The 15378-nt window shown below is 52.1% G+C and overlaps 1 protein-coding gene and 1 long non-coding RNA gene across 9 annotated transcripts in view; both read left to right on the forward strand.

Moving 5' to 3' along the window:
* Positions 4839-14672, forward strand: LOC110400590. The gene is made up of 4 exons (XR_002439949.1): positions 4839-5286; positions 5456-5597; positions 6445-6749; positions 11041-14672. It is a non-coding gene; the product is annotated as an uncharacterized LOC110400590 (long non-coding RNA).
* BTRC (beta-transducin repeat containing E3 ubiquitin protein ligase) overlaps positions 14870-15378 on the forward strand; it is a 108911-nt gene continuing 108402 nt past the window's right edge. For 4 of the 8 annotated variants that reach the window (XM_021397532.1, XM_021397535.1, XM_021397534.1 and 1 more), the window contains exon 1: positions 14870-15029. In XM_021397532.1, the coding sequence (XP_021253207.1) occupies positions 14976-15029 (54 nt within the window). In that variant the 5' untranslated portion in view covers positions 14870-14975. The remainder of the gene's footprint in view (positions 15030-15378) is intronic. The other 4 variants (XM_021397533.1, XM_021397537.1, XM_021397539.1 and 1 more) reach the window with 1 other exon arrangement.

Genomic DNA, 15378 nt, shown 5'->3' on the forward strand with positions numbered 1-15378 from the left:
TGGGCCGACAGGTCCTCCTTGCAAAAGGGTGGATTTATCCCAAATTGCCATGCCCCCGGGTTGGGGGTGGGGAGAGGGGGCTGGCAGGGGGCTCTGGTAGTGGCAACAGCTGGGGCCAGGCCTAAACTTGATTAATTAACCTTGTAAAAAAAAAAAAAGAGACAGAGGGAGACAGAAAGAGAGTGATAGAGAGAAAGAGAACCCAAGTCACAGCCACAATGAAGATTTATGGGCCCAGGAGGATGAGGAGTGTGGGGATGGAGGAGAAGAAGGAGGGAAGGAGTGCCAAGGAGGTGGATTACAGTTTAATGCCTCTTTGTGCTCAACAATTACATGAAGGAACCATATGACAGTCCTGGGGTGGGGGCTGCAGAGGAGAGGAGGTGGGGGTGGGGTGCAGCTTTGCAGCACTTTTTCAAGGGGGGACATGTCCTGAGCATGATGCCACTAGGGGAATGCGTGGGTGTGATTTACGGCTGGGGATGAGCTGTGTGACTTCACCGTGCCAACATGCGGCTGGCAAAGCCTCAGCACCAGCGGACCCCCGGTGCAGTGGGGTGAGGAGGGGGCTTCATCCATCCCCCTGGCTCTGCTGGGCTCCCAGGAAGGAAAAGAAAGGCAATGGTGTGAGATCAGGATGGTTGTGAGCAGGAGCAGGGTGCTGTGGAGAGGTGCCCAGCGCCCCGAGAGGAAGCCAAGGTTGAAAGTGAGAGGGAACAGGTGACCCACTTTGGGTGAAACAGGAACCGGCTGGGACCTCCTTCCAAAGACAGCCCGGCCATGCTCAGCCCCCCTCAACTCACCATAATTTATGAAGCAGAGGGTGCATAATCCCAAACAGCTCTTTCACATCTCAGTCTGAGAGCTGTCCCATGCCCGCTGGAGCTGTGACATGGCACTGACATTTTCCTTCTGCCTCTCTTTGTTGCATGCAACTGCCAACGGCTTCACTTCTTTTTTTCCTACAGTGAGCAACTGGGAGCAACCTGTCCTCTCTCCCTCCCCAAACCAGCTCTCAAAGCCAGATTTTGTGTCAGGCCCTCCAAAAATCAGAACAAACCTCTGGTTGTCAAAAAAATACAGCCGAGATCCAAATTGTACACGAGGGCTTTGCAGAATCATGAATAAATAACAAGAAGATTCACACAGAAGTGAAAAGTTTCTGCAGAAGAACTTGGTTTGCTTTAAGTTTTGTGCAAGATGCCACCCAGCTCCCCCACTGTGGGTGCCCCATCCCTGGAGGTGCTCAAGGATAGGCTGGATGGGGCCCTGGGCCCTGATCTGGTGAGGGGCAACCAACCCACTGCAGAACTGGATGATGTATAAGGCCACTTCCAACCCAACCATCCTGTGCTTGTATGATTCTATGAGATAGGGGCTTCCAACCTCCTCCATTTCCTCAAGCGCTCATACGTTCATCTCTGTTTTGGGTGCAGAAATCAGCGTGAGGGTCTTGGTAGCCGATCTGCTTCCATGAGTTGTCAGAAAGAGGGAGAACTGCGGAATGAGGACATGTTGGGAGTGTTTGGTTTCACTGCAGCAGATGGGAAAGGAAATTAATATGAGGAATTTGGGAATGTACACCGGAACCTCGCCCTAACCCACCACCCATCTGGGCTGCCCTTCATCCATCCCTCTGCCCGTGGATCTCCCCTAAACACCCATTCATCCGCGTGTCCTCTCCTTCCTGCCCGCGGTAATCGTTGGCACCGGGCGCTGCACAGAGTGATCCAGCTGCGGAGCACAGGGTCCATTTGTGCCGGCATTCTCCCAGTGCACCTCTCCGTTTGCTTTCCCTTTCCCCTGCGGCACAGCTCATGTTGGGCAATAGGCTATACAACGCCACTGGAGGCTCAGCCAGATGCTTTTCCAGGCAGGAAAAGCTGCGCTTCCAGGAACCTCGTAGGGAAAAGAAATGGCTTAATGCTCAAATACCTCCCCACCATGTCGACACCTTCCTCCCCCCGACCCGGTGCGTTGCAGCGAGCAGCAGGGGACCCCAGGGAGCTCTGCTCCAGCTGCACGCTCATCAGCCAGACGGGGAGTGCGCCGCGGTGCCTCGCCAGCAATGCTCGCCGTGGTTAATCACACATCTGTGGGCTCCGAAGGGCTCAGCCGGTGCGGGGAAGGATGCACCAGGTAGCAGCAGGTGACAGAAGTTGCTGATTCTGGTTAAAGTGTGAAAAACGGATGAGGGAAGGAAGAGAGGGAGGCAGTGTTCTGGGAAGAGGGAAGTATCTCTTGTGTGTGTATATGTGGATATGCAGACCTTCATCCCTCTTTGATCATTGTGGGGTGCTCTCACCTCCTGGTCCACCTGGAGGTTGCAGGAGCAATAGAGGTGAGCAGCGTCTTAAGCTCAGGACTGGGAAATGAGGCTTTTGGAGCTTCAGTTGTCAGCCGCGGCAGAGCTGAATGGCACAAAGGTGGCACAAGGTCCCGGGTTGCCCTCCTCCCACCCCAGCCCATGCTGTGCCGCCGGGCAGAGAGGACAGGTGGGGGCTGAAGCAGGCTCTGCTCTGCAGCATGGCACAGCCCAGAGCCACATTTGACTCTCTCAGCGGGAGGGTAGCGGGCGAGGTAACGGCTGCTCTTTGGGAGTGTGAGCATCCATCTGGCATGCTGAGGGCACAGGGGGTTGGCACCCAGGACCTGGCGCTGCCACCACGTGTCTTTTGAAGTGCCAAGGCTGAGCCCAGCCTGGGAAGGAAAACTTGTCCTTGCCACTGACCTTGGGGCTGAGCCATCCCTGCGGAGCACACAGCATCCCCAGACACTCAGCGCTCTTGGAGCACAAAGCATCCCTGGAGCATGCAGCTTCCTCAGAGATGGAGAATCCCTGGAGCATGCAGCATCCTTGGAGCACAGAGTATCCCTGGAGCACACAGCATCCCTGTACATGCAGCATCCCAAACTCCCTCTGCCCTGCTGCAGCTCACCACACAGGAGAAATGCAACAGCAAGACGGGAGGCACGGGCTGAGCAGCCATGGAGAAGGCACTCCAGTGGGAGTGGAGCACAGAGGGTGACTCACTATAAACCCTACCAAAACTCAGCAGGGAATTAGTCAACAGTATTCACCCTTTTCCTCTACTCCTTCCCAATTCTCCAATGACCCACCCTCACTTTTCTTTTGCAACACTGGCCATTTTTATTTCTCTCTGCTGTGGTTTGATAAAAAGATCTCTGACTTCATTGAAATGGAATCTTTGTTATTCTCCCCATTGGACCCACAAATAGGAGGTGACTACACCCCGTGGGTGCCAGCACACACTGCAGACATGGGAGCATGCTGCAAGGTGTGTCCTTGGGAGGAGGTGGCAGGGATGCTGATATAACCTCTGTGTTAGTGCTGACAGATGCACAGTTAATAGTCTGTCTTTTTAATGGGTGTCACTTTTGGATCTAAAAACCCAAACTGGTGAACAGAAATCCCCTTGTGCTGCAGTAACCAGGCGTGAGTGCCAGCCCTGGTGGAGGACGAGGTTTGTTCTCGGAGCTTTAGGAGCCCTTGGAGCATAATCCTTTTCTGAAGGTGAATTTATGCCACTGGGGCTTACCTGCAGCTCTACGACCTCCCTGCCCAAGCGTGGAGGGTCCAAGGCTGCTCCTCTCCACCTGAACTATTTGGGCAAGGAGAGAGAGAGCCGGATGATGACACGATGCACAAGCATAGACAGGGTGCTCTGCTTCCAGTGTCACTCTCTACCACCCCCCCCAAAATGAGATGGAGGCTGGGTTTCCCCCAGGAGCATCAAAAAGCAGTGCTGTGGGGCTGACTCACGCCCACCCCTGGCTACCACATCTCCCACGCCGCTGCTCCCAGCTTCTCCCTACTGAAGAATTATGTAGCATGAAGAAGCAGGCTCCACCATCTTGAACTGGCAGTGAACTTTGCTTTCTACATATAAATACAGATAGCAATCACACCCCAATCAGCACACAAGCTTCAGGGCATCATCACAGCAACTCTAACTTTCCCATTACGATAATGTGATTTTCACTCAGTCTATAATATCACCAGCCATGAATAAAACAACTGGCTTTTCCTCTCTCTTCCCCCTCCCTGCCTCTCTCCTTCTCTCTCCCCCTCTCTCGACTCACGGTCTTTGCATACTAATGCTGGCTGAGCACGGCTTCATGGTGCGATCCATGATGGATTTGGGAGCCCAGCCCCTGGGTGGATCCCTCGTCCCCATGCACATTCCTTCATCCCTCTTGTAGCATCCTGGGTGCATGCACCCTGGCTGGCACCTGCCTTCTTGCCCCATCTGCATCACATACCCAGAGCAGGTCCCAGCAAATGCCCTGTGCCCATTGTGCAAGGGTTGGTACCACGCTGCATGAGGATGGCACGGAAGGGAGCGATCCCATATGTGGGAATGAAAACAGTATACATTGGTTTGACTTCTCATTTTCCTCTAAGCCAACAGAAAGCCAGGAGCAGGTTTACACTTTGCAGAACACAATGTTCTGATCCAGCCAAACTGGATGTACTCGCAATTTCCCCCTACGTGGTCTCTGCCACGAAAGTTTTGGGTAGAAGTCTTTCATGTGGGGATGCTGAGGGCTTTGGGGAACTGAGATTGTCCAGTCCCAGACTCACTGCTGGAGCTGAGCACTGCTCCTTTAACTCTCTTGGTGAAGGTTGTTATCTCAGGGTGGGTAATTAATTCTCCTGAACATCAGCAGCTGGCCCTGGGTAGGAGCTGCGCTGGGGAGAACAGGCAGAGCAGAGGATTGGGTTATAGGATGAGAGAACACCTGTTCCTGCCTCTTGCTTTCTCCCTAAAACCTATAAAGTAGGAAAGGGGGAGGCAGCTGCCTGGGCTCCCTGCTCCAGGGGGTGTTTGTGGATAGATGGATGGAGCTTTTGCAGGCTGAAGAGCTTCAAGTGCTGGGGGTGGAGAGGGGAGGTTAGGGCTTCCCTTTCCCTGCAGCTCAGCCTTCTTCTGTGCTTTGCTGCGCCTGCAGGAGCAGAGCTGCTGGCTTCATTTGCTGCAGTGTGCTTGCAGTTGCCCTGGGCTCTTCTTGCACGGGAGCTAGAGATGGTCCCCTTGCCTTTCCCATTGTAAATAGAGAGCAGAGGTGCTGCAAAAGCTGGCAGCACTCTGCCTGCTGATCCCTCTCTCCTTGCACAGCAGGGGACGTGTCCCCTGATGGGTGACAGAGGTATTTGAAATGGATGGGGCTGTGTTGGAGGTACCTGCCGGCAGGGCTACCTGGGAGACGCTCCTATCTGTCATCTGATTTATCCAGGTTAAAAGGCTGCAATCAGTCACCAAGGTAGATTCATTTCCCAGTAAATAGTGCCCGAGGGCTTCCAGGACCTATTTTACTGCTAAGCACTCTCTTTCCAATGCTTGAATACCTTTGTTCCCAGTGGAGCCGTTGCTGGCTGATATATATATGATATGGGGAGTCCTGGTGACTTTTTTATTTTTGCTCTGCACAGCTCCTGGCCTCGTCTCGGCTGCGTTGGGCTGCGCGATGGATGATGTGTTCGAGGCTTCCTGTGTCTGGGGGCAAATCGGGGCGAGATGGCTCCGGGGAACCTGCGTGGTGGAGCTTGGTGCTGGGACAGCGAGCGAGGAGAGGTTTGTGGGGTGGCTGGGGGGTGGGCTCTGACCCTGGACCCCTTTTCTCCCACACCTTGCTCCCGTGTCCCGTTCAGGCTCTCATCCTGCAACTATCTGAGTCTGACCACTTCTCTTCTTTTACCTTTCTCTGAAGCATCTCTGTTGTAGTTCATCATCCCAAATCAGTTTGTTCACTTCCTCCCCCTCTTTCCCATCCCTTCCCACTCCTCCTCCCCCTAATTAGATTTAGAGTGAAGGGCTAATGGAGTATTGCTGCGAAGGTCTAGGCAAGCTTCCCAAAGTGCTTACCTAAGGGGAGAGTGCTCGGACTAATAGATGTGCATTAAGGCTCTACATCCTCATGGTCCTGAGAGCTGCAGGAGGGGCTGGGAACACAGCCAGAGTGAGTTCCAGATCTCAGTACTGTCAGATCTCAATATTTTCAGCTCTCTCCAGGTTTCCTGCTGGGGCATCCTATAGTTGGGCCATTACTGCTGTCGGAGGTACTCTTAAGGATGGGTTCCCAATCTAGCTCGCCCTTTGGCAAGTTATTCCCAGGAGGTAGGAAGTGGTCCTTTCTCAGCTGTAGACGAGAGCTTTCTTGCTTGTGAGGTTAGGAGACTTTTTCCCCATGCTTTGTGCAGCACTTAGCACAACAGGGCTTCTTTAGTCCCTTGGCGATGCTCTATAAAGGGAAGAGCCCGCACCAGCACTTTGAGCATTGTCACCCAAAGGTGCCATGGGGTCTGTGCTGGTGGGACAGAGCATTTCAGGAGCTGTTCACCTGTTTTCATCTCAGAAACACTGAGAGCTTTATTTTTCTCTGCTGATACTTTGGCTTTAAATTCTCCTGTGTATTTTGCAGGGCATATTGAGGCTGGAGAAATGCAGGATGTTGAGGACACATGCAGGGCTTTGGCTTGCAGTGATGATCATATACAGTGGTGATCAGTAGGTCTTTGTCACCTGTGGTTTTGTTCTTGAACCTGTACTCACATGCAGAATCATAATCAGATCATCAGAATCTGGATCAGATCAACCAGGCAGCTCACCACTAGTGTTGACTGCAACCTCCAAGTGTTGTGCGCTTCAACATCTCGACCCTCGGAGGGCATTGCACAGATGCCCCCTGTAAATGGATCAGAACTGGGAGGCACTGGGAGAAAAAAGGTGAGTGCTTTCATAGGTCATGGGCTGCTTGGGTTTGCAGGTGAGTATTTGCTGGTTAAAGGGTTGGTGGCACATGAATTTGGGACAGAGGTAGAAAAAGGAACTTGATGGGATGCAAAACCTTGGCGGGGGGGTGGAGAGGAGATAAATGAAGATGAATGAGCTGGGGCTGTTCCAGCCACAGCACACAGCCTGGGGGAAGGAGAGTTTTCCGGCAGTTGGGCTTGGAGAATCCATGCCATGGTGTCTGGGAAACCTTGTGGGCAGGCTCATGTTACTCCATTGTCTGGGTCTGGAGATGACACCAGGAGACAACCGATAGCGTGTTTCCAAGACTCCTGGTTTTGTCAAGAGCACTGCAAAGCAGTCCTTGCCATGCGCACAGCATGTGCACGCATCCAGCCCATGGAGTTCTACTCATACTCTTCAGGCATTGCCAGCTATCTCTGCTGCTTGTCTGGAGCATCTCTTCTGGTACCTGTGGCCTCCTGGCAATGTCACCTTAGGTAAGATCTGGCTGCCTGGGGATTTGCGTGCTCCTGGCTTTGTTCCCTAGCTAGAATCAGAATCAGTTCCTTCCAACTCATCTAGTCCATCTCTCTGGTCATCCAGCCCACCTCCCCTGCAATGAACAGGGACACCCACAGCTTGATCAGCGTGCTCAGAGCTCAGTCTAGCCTGACCTTGAGTGTTTCTGGGGATGGGGCACAGCTATAGGAGTAGTTCCGTAGCAGGGGAGATGTAGGGGTGGGTAAAGGGCGTCAGAGGATGAGTTCAGCCAATCAGCGTTTATCTCAGTGCCAGTAGGAGGAATACTGGAGTTTCTGAGCCCTGGACATGGAGAGGGGGTCACTCCACGGTGCTCCCATCAGGGAGGAAGGATGCCTTCCCTCACCCTGGCAAACCCCTAGTGAAAGACAATCAGGCTCGCTGTCACTGAGCTAATTCCGATGGCATAAAAGCAGTAATGAAATTCACGGCAGGATTAGCCTCTCCATCCAATGGGCCGGCGCCGTGGTGACATATCGTGCTTCTTGCCCGAATGTAACACACCATCTAATTTACGTCGTGTAGCGAGCGGGAATGAAATGTTCATAAAGAATTGCTGAATCTTGTCACCTTAACTGCGGCCCCGGGCTCTGAGGCATCTGTCAGGGAGAGGAGAGCAGAAAAGGAGGCTCCTGCCTTGCAAAGCTGCGACCAGGGCTTTGGGAGCGGGGCGATGGCTGCATCAATCTTCTGGGGCTGAGCGGTGGAGACAGGCACATGGGGATGGATGGGGCTGCGTGTGTGCGGAGCGGGGATGGGGAAGGGTCTGCTGGGTTTTCCCTCTCCCCAACCACATATCTTGGATGTACTGGGATGGGAGATGGGGGGGGGACAGTATCCTCAGAGTTGCATGTGCTTGGAGGTCCCCGTCCCCATGCTGGGTCCCCCATATTTGTCCATCTTGGGAAGCGGATGTATGAGCATCCCTTCTGCTGCAGCTCAGCAGCCCCCCTGCTCCCCTCCCCAAATGTTTACTTGCAGTTAATTTTCATGGATCCTAATAGCTCAGATCCTGCTAGGGGGGAATCGTGCTGTCTCTTCAGTCAGAAAGTTTGCAGAAAAAAATAGCCCTTTCCTGTTGTGTTTGGAGTAATAGCGTCTTGGTGTCCGGAGGGGAGTTGGCAGGGAAACAGGGAAGTTTATTAAGAGGAATAGATTGAATTCCACTGGGTTTAATTGGAAGTGCTTGAGCAAGCAGAGGAAGGAGTCCAGTCCAGCCCCCCAAAACAGCTATGCTCTCTGGGGACTGTATGGATCTGCAGGGCTGGATGCAGCCTGGGGAGCATCTCATGGCTCCATCATCCCCTTCTCTGCTGGTTTGCTTCCTTGGGAGGTCCCCTGTGCACTTCCACCTCCATCTGCAGGTGGGATCCCACCTGGATTCTGGAATTTCTGGGTGCGATATGCCTCTGAAATGGTGGGGATAAGGGGGCACTTGGGGCTGCTTTACTCTGGAAGCTGGATTTGTGCACAGACATGTGCAAGTGGAACTGGAGTCCTTTCCCTCCAGTGCTGACCCATTCCCTTTTAATAACAACCTAGCTGGTGTCCTTTGTGGCTACACAATCAACCAAGGGCCAAAACATCCCCCAGAGAGGTGATCCCTGGAGACACCTCAAGGTCAGGCTGGACAGTGCTCTGAGCACCTGATGGAGCTGTAGGTGTCCCTGTTCATTGCAGGAGGGTTGGACCAGATGGCCTTTAGGGTCCCTTGCAACTCTAATGATTCTACAATATGAATCCCCTCCCTGTGCACCCTGCTGTCCCACGTGAACTGGAAAACTTAAATACTGTTTGCTCACAGTGGTAAATGGGAGCTCACCGTGACATTTGTTTCACCTTGAATTCAGCCAAAAAAAAAACAAAAAAATCCAAATTAAAGAGCAATAAATAATTCATTACTTTACTTACTTTAATTCAAAACATTGCTTCCCCTCGAATTAAGATGTATTACTTCAAATTAAATGTTTCATTAAATCTGAAATTAAACTTTTGGGGGCTGGGGAAAGGATGACTTTTTAATTTGGCCAAAACCATGAAAACTGCCTTTTCCCATTGCTTTAATTACTCTGGACCAAAAGCGATGGGAATTGTGTGAAGCACAGTTGTGTCTCTGCTCTCACCCCTTGAGGACCGGTGGGTTTGTCTTTCCAGGCTCTCCCAGCACAAGACTGCAGAACTGTAGCTGCAAATCCAGAGAGAGTATGTTTCCAATCCAACCCAAATCTCAGAGGCTGCATCCCTCCTTTGTGCTCCCTTCTCCTCCCATGGGTGCAGTGTCACTACTGTCACTATGTCCTTTGCTACAGTTCATCAAGCTGGTTATCTTTTACAGGAAGGTTAGCACAGCATGAGAAGATTATTTGGGATATCTGATGGTGTCCAATGGAGGGACAATGCCTCATAGTGTCTACTGTGGGCTGCTTTGAAAAGGGTTAGTGGGAGCCTGGGAAAGGGAAAGGCTGAGCTCTATGCTCTCCATTGGTTACAGAAGGATTTCCTATCGGGGAACTCTCTCCTATGAGAGTTGTGTTGCCTTAGGAGAGGTTTCCCTCTTGGGAATCTCTTAAAGAGCTCAAAGTTTGCTTTTTCAACTGGTCCTTCAGGTGGTGAATGGCAAGGTTGTTCCCCATGACAAAGACATCATGTAAGAGCTGGAAGCTGGGTCTATGTAATCGTTGTATCCCCTCTCACTTAAGCAGGTGAATGGTGGTAGAGAAACTACCCCCAAACCTTGTCAGTCAGTAAATTGGGTCATCTGGGACCTGCTGAGCCCCTCATCAGAGGGCAATGGCTTTTGGACCTGCGGATTGTAATGCAGTCCACAAGCACTATGAGGCATGAGGAAGGCAATGACTGTGGGCATTTGTCAGGCAAACTCTTATGTACTTACTCAGTAAGTCAAGAGTATTTACAGGAGATCTTGCTGCCTGTAACTTAAAGCTTTAGCGAAACAAATTGGAATTGCCTTCTGGAGGCCATTGTTATAAATTACAGCCCCAACATCTGTCCACATCTGCAACGTCTAGACAATGTGGCTGGAGGGGCTGCTGATGGGAGGGGGCATGGGGCTGTGCTGGGCACCCCATAGCATTGCCCCCAGACTTAGGGCACCATTGGGTCTGCCCCAGCCCAACCAGGGTGCAAATCCCTGCTCCTGCTTTCCCCTGCAGCCCGCATGTTGACACCAGAAACAAATTTGGCCTTCGGATGCCTCGACTGCTGTTGCCTTATTTATGGCCTGGTGGAGGATATGAGGGGAGGCAGTGCCTCCAGGCAGCCTTCTTCTGTCTTCTCCAGGCCCCTGTGCAGCGCTTGCAGTAAGAGGCTGGGTCCGTCAGCTGAGCGATTGTATTTTTTTCTTTTTACAGTTCCTAGCGCCAACCTTCTCATTTATATGTAAAGTAGCCATTAGTCATAGCTCTGTTCCCTCACACTGCCTGATGTACAATCACATTTTGCAGTGGATGAATCTTTCCACACAGCTGCTCTGCTATGAATAATCCGTTGCTGGGGCCATAAATCAGAAAAAAATCATGCACCTCCTTTGCCTGATCCTTACACAAAGTCATATATTTTACATGAGGACAAGCTAAATATTCATGAGGCTTTAAAAGGCTTTTCTGGCTGCAAGGTACTTGTTGGGGTTGGTTTTGTTCTGTTGGGTCAGGTTTGGTGGTTTGGGTTTGTTTTTTTTATCCCCGTAAGAATAAATATTTTTCCCCCTTTCCCCACCATCCAGGCAGTGATGCTGAGCCCACGGTGATGCTCTCACCTTTGCCAAGGACCAGGTGACCTCATCGTCGCTGCTGTCCCAAGGACAGACTGCTGGAAGATGCTTCAGGCACTGGAGGATGCACCCCTGGGGGCACAGGAGCCTTCCAGATCCATTCTCAGGGCTCAAGACTGGCACCCTAGAGTGGAGGTGAGGAGACCCTGGTACTGCGAAGATGTGAATTTTTCACCTGGCTCCTGTGTAATTAGCAGCTGCCCATTGTTGGCAAGGACTGGGCTTATCCTCCCCTGCCCTGAAGAACAGTTCCCACTTACCCTCCCAGCAGCTCTGCTACTTGTCTAGTAGCAAGGAGAGCCACTTTGACTCAGCAACCAAGAACTGCTTCATTGGTGTGTCCTGATTATAGTTCTTCTGCCACTATAGCAAACAAAACTGTTCACTGTGCTAGCAAATAAGCATCAGAGCTGGCAGAGGATGAGAAGCATGTGACTGGGCAGAGACAGGAGAGAGGATGTGAATGATGGGTACTACCTTGTTCCAGCCATATAGTCTACCTAAATCATGCTGCATGATCCTGGTACTTGCATGCTCTCTTCTCTTCCTCTTGCACAAATGACTGCCTGTGTCCCTTAGACCCAGGCTACAGAGAGGCATTCTGCCCCTACGTCTCTCAGGCACTGCCCAAAAAGTCCCTGCTCAAAGCGTGCAGCTATCATGGGTGGGATGTGATGGAGAAGCTGACCAGGACTACGGGGACACTCAGCTGTGCTGCTTTCTAGGTGTGGGGTATCCCTGCCCGCTCTCAGCAGCTTTTACCCTATCAGGTGCTGTGCAGCACCGGTTGCTGCTGGACAAAGGGAACAACAAGAGCTCTGGTGCCCTCCCCTCTTTTCTCTTCCCTTCCTTTTTGCTGTTACTTGGAAAGAACAAAGTCAAGGGACTGCCAAAGCAGAGGAAAACAAGGCCAAGCACACACAGATGGTGAGCCCACAAATTTAATTTAAAATCATCCTTTATTATTCAAAATATTAAAATTCAGGCAAAAATGCCCAGAGGAACTGCACTGATTAAAGTTCCCTAATGTTTCATGGCCAAATCTTACTGCTTCCTCCAAGGGTCACAGGAACAAGAAGTGAAACCTCTCTGGAGCATAGACAGAGGCAGGGCTGTACCTGCTGTACATCCTTTACCCAAACAGTTACTTACTGACCCAATCAGCTTCACTTAAAGCAAAGCACCAGCTGTTCCTTACCCAATTAATGATTGCCACAGCAAATTAACATGGCGTTACACCAGGCGTGGATGTGGTCTGCAGAGCCCAGAATGCACAGAGCAATATGCTAGTGCAAAAATAATCACAGTAATATCTTTACCGTTAGGTAGCATCCTTCATCTGGAAGGACTGGGAGCTCCCTGTGCGGTGTGTGGCTGGCTTTGTGCAACACGCTCTGCAGAAAGGATGGGGAGTGCAGGAAGGGAATGTATGGCTGTTGTTTCAAGAGAGATTAAGAGGAGCTGTCAGAGCAGATCTGCTGTGGTAGAGGCAGCACTGACCGCATATGTCCAGCTCTGGGTTCTTCCAATCCAAACAAACTGTTATTTAACTGGTTGTAAAACCTGTTCCTTGGTGTTCTGTCTCTGTGGGCTGTCTGTGGGTGTGCACAGATCTGTCCTGTCCCTCTGTCCTGTCCTGAACTGTGGGTCCCCAGTGTCCTGCTGAGGAGAACTGAGCTGGTCTCTGCCTTCTACCAAGGTTCAGTCCAGTTTATACAAAGGATAACTCCAGTTCCTGAACAGCCATCACAGTTTTGGCTCCACCATGAGCCTTTGCTTTTTACGATCCTGAGAACTTACCTTTAAGTTAAAGACCAAATTACACTTCCTAGTTTTCTTGCAACTAGGCCAGCATCAAACGTTATTGACAGAACATGTAATCAAAGCCCTAAGCCACCAAGCTGCTGCCGAGGGGATCCTCTCTTATCCCACCCATGCAGGATGCCTATAGGAGGGAGCAGGAGAGCTGTGCTCCCAGCACTTGCAGCCCTCAGTTGCCTGCAATACTGTTACAGGAGCTGTCCTTTTGCAATTATAGAACTCCCTCATTATAATTACTGTTATTTACATAATTGTGGTAAGCGTTTTCAGCACTGTCAGCATTCTGGAAAATGCCCAGGCCTATTACATCCAAGCATTTCAGGCATTTCAGTGCTGAGTACAATGACCAAGAGAGTGGCTGGGACAGGCCAAGAATAACAGCTCGTGTCCTGGTGACCTGAAAGCTTTCTCTGGAAGATTTCTATCCTTGGGATTCAGAGGACATAAGGTTATTCTACGTCCATTTCCCATGCTGCTCATCTGGGAACACAGCTCCTCCATCATCACAGCCTGGCACCACCCAGCTCAGGTGTCCCTGCAAGGAATGCAGAAATGGGCATTTTCTCTGCATCATGTTCTCTCTGATTATCTTGTTTAGAAACCTGGAGATGAGGTGTTCAGAGAAAATGGAGGGCAGGGCTGGTGTTCAGGAGATGCTGGCAGTGTACCTGCAGCTCGGAGCTTCACTTTATCGCTCAAACATGGGAACAGAAGGAATGGGTTTCAGCTAATGACGGCAAGAAGGAGCTGATGTTTGTTGCTGCCACCTTTGCATCTAAACTGGAAAAAATTCAGGGTGAACTGCTTAAGGTGCAGGGTCATGTATAGAAAAGCAGCAAGGAGAAGAATAGGGATCACAAATTATATAGGAATTCAGTGTTATGTTGCTATAGGGAAAGGTAGAGGAAGAAATTCCTCCCTGCTGCTCCATGTAAAGTGGCTTCAGCTTTTGGACAGGCTGTTAGAAATGCAGGAAAATTGGGAAGAGATTAGACAAAATTAACAAACCGGAGAGGATTAGTGGTGGTGGCTGCCAACGAGTGGGCTGCTCTGGTTTGGTGTGCGTAGAGGGAATTACAGAGGAGGGACATGCTGGGCTGCAACAAGCACCCTCCTCTATGTGCTGCTGTTACCAAAGGGCCGTTGGACAGTGCTTTCTGTTTGTTTGCTGCTTGATGCAGCATGGAGAATTTGGTCTAATTTTGAGGGAAAATTGATTTAGTATCGTTATGCCAAGGGAAACGGATGCACCCTGGGAGGCTGGCGGTGTGGGAGGTGTCTTTGTGGAGAGATTTGAGCACAGCCAGTCTGCATGATCCCCTCCAGTGCTGCCATTCTCCCCATTTTGTGCTGTGCTGCTGAGAGGCAACAACATCCACCACTGACTGACCGTACACAAGTCTCCAAATGGTTTTGGTACTGGTTCTATGCACGTAGAGATGTGCCAGTGCACAGGATGAATGGTAGGTGGTGTTTGGGCTGCATTAAAATGAGCAGGTGACTCAGAAATCCCTGCTGCGTGGGCACAGAGTGGAGCAGGCCGCCAGCTGGGCCAGGAGCCCAGTGTCGGAAATGTGCACTCAGTAACTCCTCTCATTAGCCACACGTGTGATGCTTATTAGAAACAGTGCAGGGAGCCAGCCTTTCACCTCGCCCCACCTAGGGCGGCCTAGGGCAGAAAATGGCCCAAACATCCCCAGAAAAGGGGCTCTCCCCGCTCGCAAACAGCGGCCTTCTCTCAGCCCCTGCCCTCAAGTTACGCAGTCACAGCCCCCTCTGTACTACAATTCCCATCAGCCCTCTCGCCCGCTGACGGCGCGTGCGCCGCCCGGCTCCCGGCATACCCCTCGTCGCACTGCCCTCTGGGATTTGTAGTTCTCTCTCACCCTCAGGCCCTTGCCGGAGGCGCGGCGGGGGACTCAATTTCCCGTGGGCCCGCGGGCGGCGCATGCGCTCTGCGGGCAGCGGGGGTGAGGCGGAGGGGGGGGGAACGCGGGGCAGTGCAGGTTCCTGTCGGCGCTCGCTGCGGCCTGGCACTGCGAGGAGGGGCGGCCGCGGCCCCGCGCATGGCTATGGACCCGGCCGAAGCCGTGCTGCAGGAGAAGGCCCTGAAGTTCATGGTGAGGGGCCGCGGGGAGCGGAGGAGGCACCTGCGTGGGGGGCTGGGAAGGGGGAGAGCGTAGCAGGGTGGGGGCGAGGGGCAGTGCCGGGTCGGGGGGCCCTGGGCCGCAGGGGGAGGGGGTTCCCGTGCTGTGAGAAGAGGAGAGGGGAGGGAAGGCCGCGCGGGGCAGGGGGCTGCGTGGTGGGAGGGTACGCGTGGGATTCTCGGGTTTTTCCCTTCCTTCGTGTACTTTAGGCTGTGCTGCACTGCGCCCCGTCCCCCTGCAGCTTTGTTCCGTGTTCCTTTCTACCCTGCCCTCAGAGCTGCGCACACTGACACTTCGGTCTCTCACCTTCTGCTGCGTAGCA

This window comes from Numida meleagris, chromosome 5 (genome assembly GCF_002078875.1).
Source record: "Numida meleagris isolate 19003 breed g44 Domestic line chromosome 5, NumMel1.0, whole genome shotgun sequence".
NCBI classification, from domain to species: domain Eukaryota; kingdom Metazoa; phylum Chordata; class Aves; order Galliformes; family Numididae; genus Numida; species Numida meleagris.